This window comes from Branchiostoma belcheri, unplaced genomic scaffold, assembly GCF_001625305.1.
Source record: "Branchiostoma belcheri isolate BF01 breed outbred unplaced genomic scaffold, Haploidv18h27 scaffold5, whole genome shotgun sequence".
NCBI lineage: Eukaryota > Metazoa > Chordata > Leptocardii > Amphioxiformes > Branchiostomatidae > Branchiostoma > Branchiostoma belcheri.
Window position 1 is genome coordinate 5464913 of NW_017804131.1, and position 11296 is coordinate 5476208.

An 11296-nucleotide genomic window follows, 5' to 3' on the forward strand; every position below is an offset into this window, starting at 1 on the left:
ACAATTAGTTGATAGAAAGAATTCGTACAGACTCGCATAAAGATTACTTTAATGCTATACAGGCATTTTCCCATGACACTGAACTTCCTTACAGAAAAATCTTTTGACTTCTTGTATTGCATATACTTCATCCTGGCATTTGAACGTGCACAGTTCTAGTTTTAAAAGCTTGGTTGAGTATTCTACCTAAATACAAAAACCAGAAAACATCACTAAAGCAACATAGTATATACTCATTTCTCAACTTTACAGGAACTACCATTAGATTTGTCCTATTTTATCACAATTAAATTTCAAAGTTAATCCCTGCTTTTAATATACAAGTAGTATTGCACATTTGATATAATTTGCATAATCATATTCCTGTAATAATTCAATATAACAGCCCCTTGTTTCAATGGCTAACCCTTAAAATTCACTGAGCATGCATCTTGTAGCATCTTAAATATTCATCACATGACTTAAGTCAGGATGGACTCCATAGCTTAACTCAACATTTTAGATGAATTCATCATCTAAAAGCGTTACAGATTGGGCAGATAACTCTTACAAGGTTATAAAAGATTCCTATATCAAGTTGTGGGACTCTTAAATCCCAGGAGACCCTGTACATGGTATCATGATAGTTCAGGTTAAAGTTTGTACAGTATCAATCTACAGTTACAAGTGCATGTCCAGGATAAAATTTGACATTTGAAAGTTTGTACACATTCTTAAACATATGGAATGATCTGTGTCAACACTTAGTGTTGTAATGCACAACTTCACTAAACCTACAGTAAGTCGTAAGGTGATTCATAGGATATCCTAGTAATCTGTAACAAGGAAAATATATTTTCTGTTGCGATTTTACCTCTCGGACAAGTGAGAGTTGGACATTTGTTTACACCATGCAAGTGACAAACTATGATTGTCATGCGACAAAAATTATTCACAACAGTCCCAAGCAGCGATTTTTACTTATTTCAAGTGCTGGGAAGCAACTATTTTTTTTGGAGATCAAAAGACGACAGGTTGAATTTTCTCTTCAATGTCCTCGTCCTTTCCTGGTAACTCGTACACAACAAACGGCGTGTTCCAGAATAACTTGTTTCATTTGCTGGGAAGCAAGAGTTTTTTTAGATCAAGGACAGGGTGAGTCTTCTCAAAAGACGACAGGTTGAATTTTCTCTTCAATGTCCTCGTCCTTCCCTGTTAACTCGTACACGACAAACAGCGCGTTCCAGAAACAGCCGACAAACCCGACAGCGGAGCAGAACAGAAGCACGGCGTTGACCGTTCCGGTGACGGAGATGAGAGGTCCGAGGCAGGCGGCGTTCACGATCTGCGCCAGGAAGATCTGACAGCTGAGGAGGGAGGTGTCCAGACCAAACCCTCGCTTGCTGCTCCCTGGACTGTCCTGTATGAACTGGAGAGGGTGAACAAAGACAATGACTCATTTGCATGATGAAAAAGTGCTAAAATACAATAGTGGTAAATGGCAGGAATTTCATATTTATTTTTCCTGAAATTTAGGTGAAGGTACGGTAAGCATCATTACATAATATGGATTACTCTAGTCAGATTCTATGATACTTGCCTTCTGTGTTAGGATGGGACTTCATTTTAGAGTTGGGACATGTAATTTAGTTGCAAAAGATCATCCAAAATCATGCAAATAAAAACATGAGGCTGTGAAAAGGACAAGTCTAGAGACACGAACAGTGCTAGTCCTTGACTTAATCCTACAACAAGTCTTCCATTCTACCTTGAGCATCCCTCACATGCATTACTTCTAAGAAAATCGGCCAACGGGGAGCGGACCTTGGGTAGCGGACGAAACCTAACAAGGCTGACACTCAGGCTAATGTTGCCCATTGCTTACCTCTGCATTCTGATGAAAATCTGACAGTACGGTGTAGGGTAGGGTACAGAGGGTCGCAAACATGATGCCAAAGGCTACACACATGCTAAGAACCACGTAGGTGTTGGGAAACATCACACACAGAGCTGCAGCGATGGAGAACACCAGGTACCCGAAGAAGTAGGCAGAGTGAACTGAAACTGCATCCAGCAGTGGATCTAGAAGGGCTGTGTTTGGGAAAGAACAACATACTGTGTGTAAAAACTAATCTGTTGCTGGAATGGTTAGCATGAACGATACATGAACATGTACAAGTATTCAACACGAACGTTCTGACAAAGGGAAATAAAATTACTAGATCAGAGAGCAACAGCAATGGACTTTGTGATGGCCTCTGGAGTATTTTTGGTGAAGACTTGCTGTTAGGGAAGACATTTTGTTTATGACAAACGTTGTTTATGACAAATGTTACATCCACCTAGTGAAAACAAAGTGATCTGAAAAGATATTGAACTGCCAACTGATAAAATTGCACTTATTGTTAGTTAGCCCATGCAACTAATGTAAAAACAATCTGTAATCAGACTGATCATTCTCGAAAAGTTTTTTAGTGTTAGTTTTCTATGTCCCAACCCACCTGAGTATATGGCAGAGGAGAAGGCATAGATACACAGTCCCCAGCAGCCCATCTTTACACCACGGCTGTAGTTCTGGTAAGGGTCAGTCCCCAGATCTGCCGTGGGACTGCCGTGGAAAACTGTCTTTCCCACAAAGTCTGTGAAGAACATCAGGATTGCTGTAGATGGGGAGACAAAAACTCACAGTAAGAGTCAAATTATTTGAAGTGTGAGTAATCTTACATACAAATTCCTAATGTCTGCATCTGTTCTGATATGCAGTAAACAATTAACAAAGTCCGAGATGTAGCACTCATGATCAGTCCAGTAACATACATGTACTGCTTTTACCTATATAATTCATTTTCACTCACTCATTTCTTGTTCCCCATATACTAACACTAGTTAAGCAGTAAGTAGAGATTACACTCCTAGTACAAAACATAACATCACTAACTACATGCACTACTACTACTTTCAGTAACTAGAAATTACACTTCTAGTACTACTAACTACTACTATTGCTACTACAGTAACCACTACTACTAACCGTAACAGATTATACTGCTAGTACAAAACATTACTTATCTACACTCTAGCTACTAGTACCTACTAGTACCTTACAGTAGCTAGAGATCACACATAGTCCAGATAATTACATCGCTAACTGCTACTACTACTGACAGTAACTGTACAACTCAAGCAGGTCAATGACTTTGATGTACCTTCCATAGCCAGCCATCCTAGAAAGTGACAGAAACACAGTCTCTTCAACACTGTGGGCATCTTGATGACGGCCATGTACAGCATTCTCACTGTCAGAACATCGTCCTTTTCATCCTCATCTGAGTCGGAACTCTCTCTGCTATCTGCACGTATCGTACCATTGCTTTGCAATAAAGTAGTAACTTCCTCATTAAAACTAACACTGTGTGGATAATTGTCATCTATTAGATCTAAGTTGTTAGGGCGAGGTATATTATTTGTCTGTTCTCTTCTGCGGGAGTTTTCTTGTACCTCTTCCTCGCTTACGTACCCGTCTGTAAAGTACTTCTCCTCTTCGACGTACTTTGGCACATTTGCTATTTCATCGCCCGGCATGGATTGAGTTCTGCGCAGCGGCCGGTAAGAGCTGGTCACCATGTGCCTCTGCTCTTTACGTGTTTTCGTCTGAAATTGCATCAGATCTGGCACGGTGTCATCTTCAGAATTCGCCGAGGCAATCCCGTCATTGCTGGTGTGATGACTGTTGGCATCATTCGGTGATTGAACTCGGTTTATTGAATGGACTGAACCATAGTTGAATATGGGGGTGGTTAAACTTAAAGGTGTTGTAGGTGTGAGAGAGCAGATAGATGTCACATCACTCATGACCGAATCAGGGCGATTGTTAACATGATCTGATGAGCTCACGTCAGTTTTGCCCTGTTTTTCCAGAGGAATTTCCTTGATACTGAACAGTGTCACAATGGCAGACAACACAAAGGAGACAGCTGCAAAGGTGAAGACAACGCGCTGGCCGGACCCCACCCACGTAGCGAGAATGGTCTGGTCCCAGTCCACCCCTCCCACCACATAGCCTACTCCTCCTCCAAGACCTAGGAGAAAAGAAAAGGACCAGTTCAACAGTGTTAAAAGAAGAACCTTAGCACAGGGTGGGATGTTAACCACCTTGAGGTCATGGAACCTCAGAATGCCCACCCGTTATTCTATGTTACTGTTGAAAGTCACCATATCTAAATGTGATGTTGGGACAAAAATTTTAGAAGGGTAAAGTGCAAGACTGATTAGATTTAGGTGTAGCAAATATAAATTTTCTTCAGACTAACAGGTGCAAATGTTATGTCTTAAACATTGCTACCCATTCCTTCTGGCCAGACTCCATTCATGTGACCCCTGCCATAATCTCACCTCCCATCAGGGCATGCAGACTGAGACCCCTGTCCTGGTCGTCCTGACAGCAGGAGTCCAGGAGATAGGCCCGGGACGGACTGTCGCTCGAGTCCGCGCAGAAGTCCAGCATGACGTTCCCGAGGATCGTCAGTACAATGGCGCCGTACGTCGCAGTCTGACCGTCCTTAAAGGTGGCGTTTGCGATGTCTTCACCGTTCATCATCAGCGCCAGCCCGACCAGGATCCCTACTGACAAAGCTAGGATGAAGGGGCGGCGCCGCCCCCATCTCGCCGTGCAACGGTCGCTCCAGGAGCCGAGTACCGGCTGCACCAGGAACCCGAGAACCGGGCTTATGAACCAGATAAACGTGTAGTACTCCTCAGGCACCCCCAGCTGCAGTAGGATGGGCGTCACTAGCGCCATCTCTAATGCATAGCAGAATTCTACCCCAAACATGATGCCGCCATTGGCTAACAGTTGCCATAGTGACCGCTTGGGTGGTTCCTCCTCTTCCTCTGAAGGTAAGGTAAACGCGAGCGGAGTGGGGGGTGGCGGCGGCGGTTGGCGGTAAGAGAAGACGTGGCGTGGCTTAGTCCTCACGCCAGGTTTGAAGCCGAGGTTGGTCTTATGGCCAATAGTTTTTGTGCTGAAGCGTTTCTTCTGTGGCTGGGGCTGCCACCGCGAGACCGGGGGAGGAATAAGAGGAGTGGTTTCGTCCAGAGGCATCTTCGACAAGTTGTTCTCACCATCCTCTCACGGGTCACGATGTCGCCTTGTTTCTCACTACAAGTCAAGAAGAAATGTCGACAATCCTCTCAGCTCATCACGGTAATGGAGAAATGTCCTGAAACAGATGAAACACACACATGGTTCATTACAAGTGTCATAGAAAATGAAAGAATGATGAAGACATTGATGGCATGCTTCAGTGCCAAGCACTGAAATACAGAGAAGATGATGATGAAGCCAAGGTTTTAGAAAGAAGCAACTTCATTTATCTGGCCTGTGTAATGTCCACTAACCACAGTTAGTCATTTCAGATCATCTGTAACTGGTCAAAGATTGACATTACCATGCTAACATTAAATCCTGCAGAATCTTACACCATTTCCCTCCAGATCTGGCCAAAAATTAGATTACTTCTTTAAGGCAAAGGTCAAGATTAAAATGGCATACACATCGGATTATGTCTAGACGTATTTTGCTGCGTTCACAGATAAACCCGCCAGCCAATTGGTATAAAAGGTTACAATGTGCATTACATATTGATTGTCTCCTGCTGGCCATGCAGAATATAATGCTGTGTGGCACCAGGAGCTACCTCAGCTGAAACACATAAAAATCAATACACTTTGTAGCTGCTGCTTTTACTACTAAATCCACTACCGGTATTGGGATATACATGTAGTACTGTTTCAATCCATTGAATTAGTAGGTGCCCTTAGAAGGGTCACCTGTATGTATGTATTTTGCTGTAACTGTAAGGTTAAGGCATAACTTTTTATGTCTTTGGGCTACTCTAATTCAAGATCAAGCATTATTGAATTAGTGAGTGGCTAAAACTGCATGATTTTAAATACACTACATGCATCTTCATTATATCATGCATTATACGCATATAGTTTTCTTATGTCCTGGTTTTCTATCTATATTTAGTCTGACGCTACAAATATATTGTTTACAACAAATCCAGCGATTTACCTTTTTATGGTAACCCTTGCAGCTCCCAATATGAGTCAAACTCAGAGGAATGGAGCCCCTTTTAAGTTATCAGGGAACTAATGTATGATATCAATCTGAATCAGCTGACAGAATAAACGACAGTCTATCAGGTAGCAAACAGTCTGCACCAATACGTATCCCAGCCAAATAGAAATATTTGTCATCTGATCCGGCTAGACTGTCTCATCAGGGCACTATATAAAGCTTAGAGGCCACTATGTGCTGTACACCTCTTTGAGGGGCTCTTTTAGGGGCCTATTAACCTAGGCCAAGATTTTCTGCATACTTCAAAGTATATGATTTTTTTCTTGCAAGCAGTAATCTTTACATGTATATAATATGCCTCAATTGCTGTAACCTAGCAGCCCTCCAAGGTAGCCTCCTTGTTGTCACTGGCTACCAGCGACAGTAGGGAGCCTGAGTGGTAACTATGGAGGATGGCAAGCAGGTTAGGATTGCAGAGGTCAATGACCTGTAAGTCAGCCTCTGCTTTTAGGCTGACTGGATTGGAGTACCATATCAGGTATCTCAAATATATCATAGATATTTATTGCGGTCCTTTCTTTCCTCCAATGGTTTATTTACCCTGTCTCCTATTGGAAATTTCTATCTTGCAACAGGAATAAGCATATTTTATCGCACTGATGTTTGATAGTTCATCTTTAGCTGATAGTCAGGTGACCGCAAGGTTGCACAAGTTTTTCAAAAATCGACTTGCCCTGTAGGGCAAGTACATCGTCATTTCACTTCTCACTTGCCCAAAATATAATACAGGACATTCTTGTAGGCATTTTAACTACCAGCAAGGAAATTATTTTATTTTAGAGTTTATATTGCTACTTGCTTTATTCATCAAAGTAAGGTGGTTTGAGACTTGCTATTTGGATTTTCTGACAAAAGGGCATTACCATACTGTAATATCATTATGGCAAAATGATGAGTAATTTTGCTCCAAATACTGTAGCGGCTATACTTCGCATCCAAAAATTTTACTTGCTCAATCGGGCAAGTACAGGGGGATATTCACTTGCCCGAACAGTACTTTTACTTGGGCAATGGGACTAAAATGTCCAACCCTGCAATGGTGTACTATGATCAATAGTCGTATCTTTTGGTGTGTAATTGTTGCTTCAGCATATTTCAGTCAGGTGAGACTATGTAAGACTGTGTCATGCACATGTGATCTCCACATTGCTAAATACCAGGTATGTGTCCGTACGGGTGATATTTCAGGTCCTGAAATATTACCCGTACGGTCACTGGTGCAAGTTTACATTAAAATACTAATCAATGTGGGCTTCAGATCACGTGCTGATAAAGCCAAGGTGTACCAGGCACCTAATTCCGATAACAATCAGTAATGCTAATATAGTAGTACTTGTCTAGTACTTTATACAAATATTTACATAACAGGTTTAATGTGGTCTATGACACCTATGCTGCTGCATGTAGCTGGATATCTTTTTGCAGATGTGACCTGTATGGCCACAAGGCCGCGGTAACTGCCCTATAGTTGTCACTATATTGTTATATATCTTAATATGTTATAGTATGTTGTCAGTTAAATTGTCTATTTTTGTATCATTACTGTTTTATTATGCATTTTGTATGTGGAGAGACAACTGGCAGAGGTGCATATATGCACCTGTTTTGTCTCTCCTCCATGCTACTTGCTGTTGCATTGGAAAGTCTAATAAATAAATAAATAAATAAATAGTGCAAGTTATTATTATACTCAGGTCATGTGCTGAAGCCAAGGTGTGCCAGGCACCTGACTTTGATAACAATCAGCACTTCAGAGGAATGTTATCAAAATGTAAACATGTCTGTAGAGAGTGGGGTAAAGGTTGAAGTGGTGTGTGTGTAGGCAGTATGATGTGGTCCCGGCACTGGATTGCATGAGAGCCATGTGCTGAAGTCACACCCTCAAATATTGACATACATTACATCAGTGTGTACTTAAAAACCAGCGTGCCTAAACACCTGATGATCGACAACTGGCCACAACCGACCACAACTGGTTGTAATTTGTGACCGACAGTCTTTTTTTCTTATCGAAATTTTCTTACAAGACAAAATTGCTGTATTTTGTATTCACATGTAAAGAGGAACAATTAGTATAATCAGAATGTTTCAACATTTACTCATAGTTATGTAATTGATAAAAACTCACTGATCCATGCAAGCCAGTTGTCGCTCATTGCTAAAATAACATTGAAGTTAAAACCTAAATACTGTACACTAAATGTTAGTGTATTACAAAGAGAGACATGCCTGTATGAAAGGTAGAATCTTATTCAGCAAAAACAACGACTTACACTAATTATGATGCAACATATTTTGACCCTAGCAACATCAGTATGCAACTGAACTATTATATAAAACACCTGGAATTTCTGGAAAGCATCCTTAACAATTATTGATATGCACATGCATTGAATTGCGCCACCATAAATAACAGGTTTGCATATCGAATGCAGGGTCCATAACAATTTTGAAAATGCTATTCAACACAAATCGATTGTAAAAAGAAAACATACATCATAAGGATGGTGTCAAAATAATAATAATGCTGTATCCAAGCGCTCTATGCGGGTTACCGCCCACTTTAATGCCTTTAATAGGGGCTAGCAGTGGAATTAATTAGCAGACTACTTTACCAAAATCTGCGATAATCTGGACTATATAGTCGTCTCAACTGAAAACTTACCGTAAAAGTGATCTACAGCGAACGTTCAGGTACCTTTTTTTTGGCAGTGTCTCGGACAGATGACAGCCCACCGCGGCTACGGACGCCCACTTAAATTATAGGGGCTAGCACTAGCAGTATTGGAGTAGTAGTTAGCACTGGGATAATCTGGATAATAGTGGTCTCTACTTAACACTTACCGTAAAAGTGATGTACAGAGAACTCCTGGTAGTAGCAGTGTCTCGGATAGGTGACGCGTGACGGCCACAGAGTCTGAAACCAGCGCACTCTGGTTCGACCGAGCGATCAGCTGTCGAGGGGGAAAACAAAAATCGACAGCAGGGAACGATAAGGGATTTCTGTATCTTATCAGTTAAACAGTTGGAAATCAAACGAAGTTAGTAGCTATTTACTACTGGAAGTTTTTTTTTTACTATAAACTGAAGTAGAGAAAATGCATTTCTCATGTATGATGGACTGAAATTCTTTGTTTTTATGTAACAGACGCAAATATGTCTGGTACGTTTAGATGCTTTGTCTGTAATGCTGACAATTTCGGAAAAGTGGCGCTGCTGCACGACTGTCTCCTCGGGCGATACCAATATCATCATGGGGTACTAACTTCAGGTTGGTGGTTTACCATGATGACCGACTATTGTACTCTTGTAAATAACTGCCAAGTACTGTTATATTAAGTGGCCTTCTTTTTTTTAGGAACTAGAATTAGTAGAAACCATTCAATAACCGTAGCCATAGGATCCCGAGTTCCACTGTAGTACGATAAAAAGCCGTTACGGAGTCCAAAATTCAATCATCTCGAGGTCTTACTACTATTGCAGTATAGGTACAACTAGTCTACTACTATTCAAGCAGACAGGGACATCTTGTGGTGCGAAATGCCGATATTTCGTTGCAATGGGGGTGGGGTGGGGTGGTGATGCTGTCCTTGGTGCTGATTGGCTAACACACAGGCTATTGCTCAATATGAGTGGACAACGCTATTCAACCACGAATGGGGAAAAATGATGTAGATGTAAGCTATCATTAGCCAATCTGAATGGAATTTCTACCCATGGAAATATTTAAGACATTATACCGACCGATCGCGACTAGAACACCGGCAATCATAACTTTGTCCGCAAGGCGGCGCTCCATGCGCTCCACGTATTTACAATCGCGCGGTAAATGTCTCGAACTTGTGTTGTTGAGGCGGCAAGAACACTTCGGCATTGCGCATGTGGTGGCCTTATCGTTGTCATCTGAAGTTCTTTACAATTGTAGGCTGGAGAAAACAAACTCAGCAAGCTGTCTTGGTAGAGACACAGGCGAATTTCCAGCTTCAACTAAAATCCTGGGACAAAAAGGGGGGAATTCTACTAGGGTACTCGTAGTCCCCACCAGACTTCTTTTGCGGGGTGAATAAGGGATATTGCCCCGCCAGATTGGCGGGGCAATGGAGCTTTTCTGGCCGACTATCTTCTCTGGCCAATTAATACCCTTTTTAGGCCGATTTCTACGATTTATTCACCCCGCAAAAGAAGTCTGGTGGAAACTAGGGTACTCGTACGTCAACAAAATTGGAGGAACAGACGTCAACGACCACCTATGACTTTTTAAATCGTAACAATACAATACACTGTGTAAGATGCCGTCCTATATTCATACATGTAATTTTCTTGGGCTCCCATGCTCACTCCCCGGGTTACAAAATATTTTCTTGAAAATTTCTATGATAACACCAAGATCCTATGACTAAGGGATAAGGGAATGATTCACTCAACCCCCTTATATATCCTCTGTCCAGAACTCCTGCGCACAGTCAGTCTGTGCACGTGTGACGTAAGCTGGTTTTTCTTCCCGGTACCCCAGCTGCCTGTCTAAGTACATTCTCATCACTACGAGACAAAACTCCACTTCATTATATCATAGGGAACCAGTTTTGCTCCAAAAAGGCGGGAAACACAGGAGAACGAAATTTGTCGACCTCGCCTGCGAAGGACATTTTGTCTGCAGTGTTGGAGTTTACTATATATAACTTGGTGTTCTACAGTCACCATGTCGCAGCTGAGGTTCTGCTGTGTGTTTCTCCTGGCTGTGCTAGTGGCGGTAAACGGGACCGCCTGGGAGAAAGAAAACTACCCAAACCCACAGCTTCAGCCGGAACTCTGCAGCCCCATAGTAAAGAAACCGTCCTGGCTCTGCAACCCGGATCACGTTCTGAACGAACAGTCAGGTAAGAGCTGTTATATTGTACATAAAGACGTGGACATATGTCCTACCAGTATCACTGTTAGCTATCGTTAACTGTTACATTTGATGTTGAATTTAATGCCTGTGGTGTTGACTAATGTACCATATCCTCAGAAAGATCTAGTCTTTTCAGATAAGTTATTAAACGGTAAAGTTTCATGCTATAACGTTGCCTATAATGCAGTTACAGTCGCCATTGCCGTCGTGTTGTGACGAGTGTGGATGTCTTATATACTGTCTACCGTAGCCAGACTACAGTTGTCATCGCTTTATCTCAATCA

At 41.9% G+C, this 11296-nt stretch overlaps 2 protein-coding genes across 2 annotated transcripts in view; one reads left to right on the plus strand and one right to left on the minus strand.

Annotated features, from left to right (window-relative positions):
- Positions 1–40: 40 nt before the first annotated feature.
- LOC109480016 (proton-associated sugar transporter A-like) lies at positions 41–9091 on the minus strand. Its single transcript, XM_019782145.1, has 6 exons — positions 8966–9091; positions 4372–5198; positions 3186–4058; positions 2481–2639; positions 1865–2070; positions 41–1408 (listed from the first exon to the last, which is right to left on the minus strand). The coding sequence occupies exons 2-6, from the start codon at positions 5078–5080 to the stop codon at positions 1145–1147; spliced, it is 2211 nt and encodes a 736-aa protein (XP_019637704.1). The 5' UTR covers positions 5081–5198; positions 8966–9091; the 3' UTR covers positions 41–1144.
- Positions 9092–10724: 1633 nt separating this feature from the next.
- Positions 10725–11296, plus strand: part of LOC109480042 — a 4680-nt gene continuing 4108 nt past the window's right edge. Inside the window, exon 1 of the mRNA XM_019782187.1 lies at positions 10725–10998. Coding sequence (XP_019637746.1) covers positions 10821–10998 — 178 coding nt within the window. The 5' untranslated portion in view covers positions 10725–10820. The remainder of the gene's footprint in view (positions 10999–11296) is intronic.

Excerpts from the sequence above, each read along its gene's own strand:
- LOC109480016 (XM_019782145.1), bottom strand. The coding sequence starts at position 5,080 with ATGCCTCTGGACGAAACCACTCCTCTTATTCCTCCCCCGGTCTCGCGG. Across the intron at positions 2,071-2,480 it reads CTCCTCTGCCATATACTCAG|CCCTTCTAGATCCACTGCTG; the intron begins GTGGGTTGGGAC and ends TCCCAAACACAG. Across the intron at positions 1,409-1,864 it reads ATTTTCATCAGAATGCAGAG|TTCATACAGGACAGTCCAGG; the intron begins GTAAGCAATGGG and ends CACCCTCTCCAG.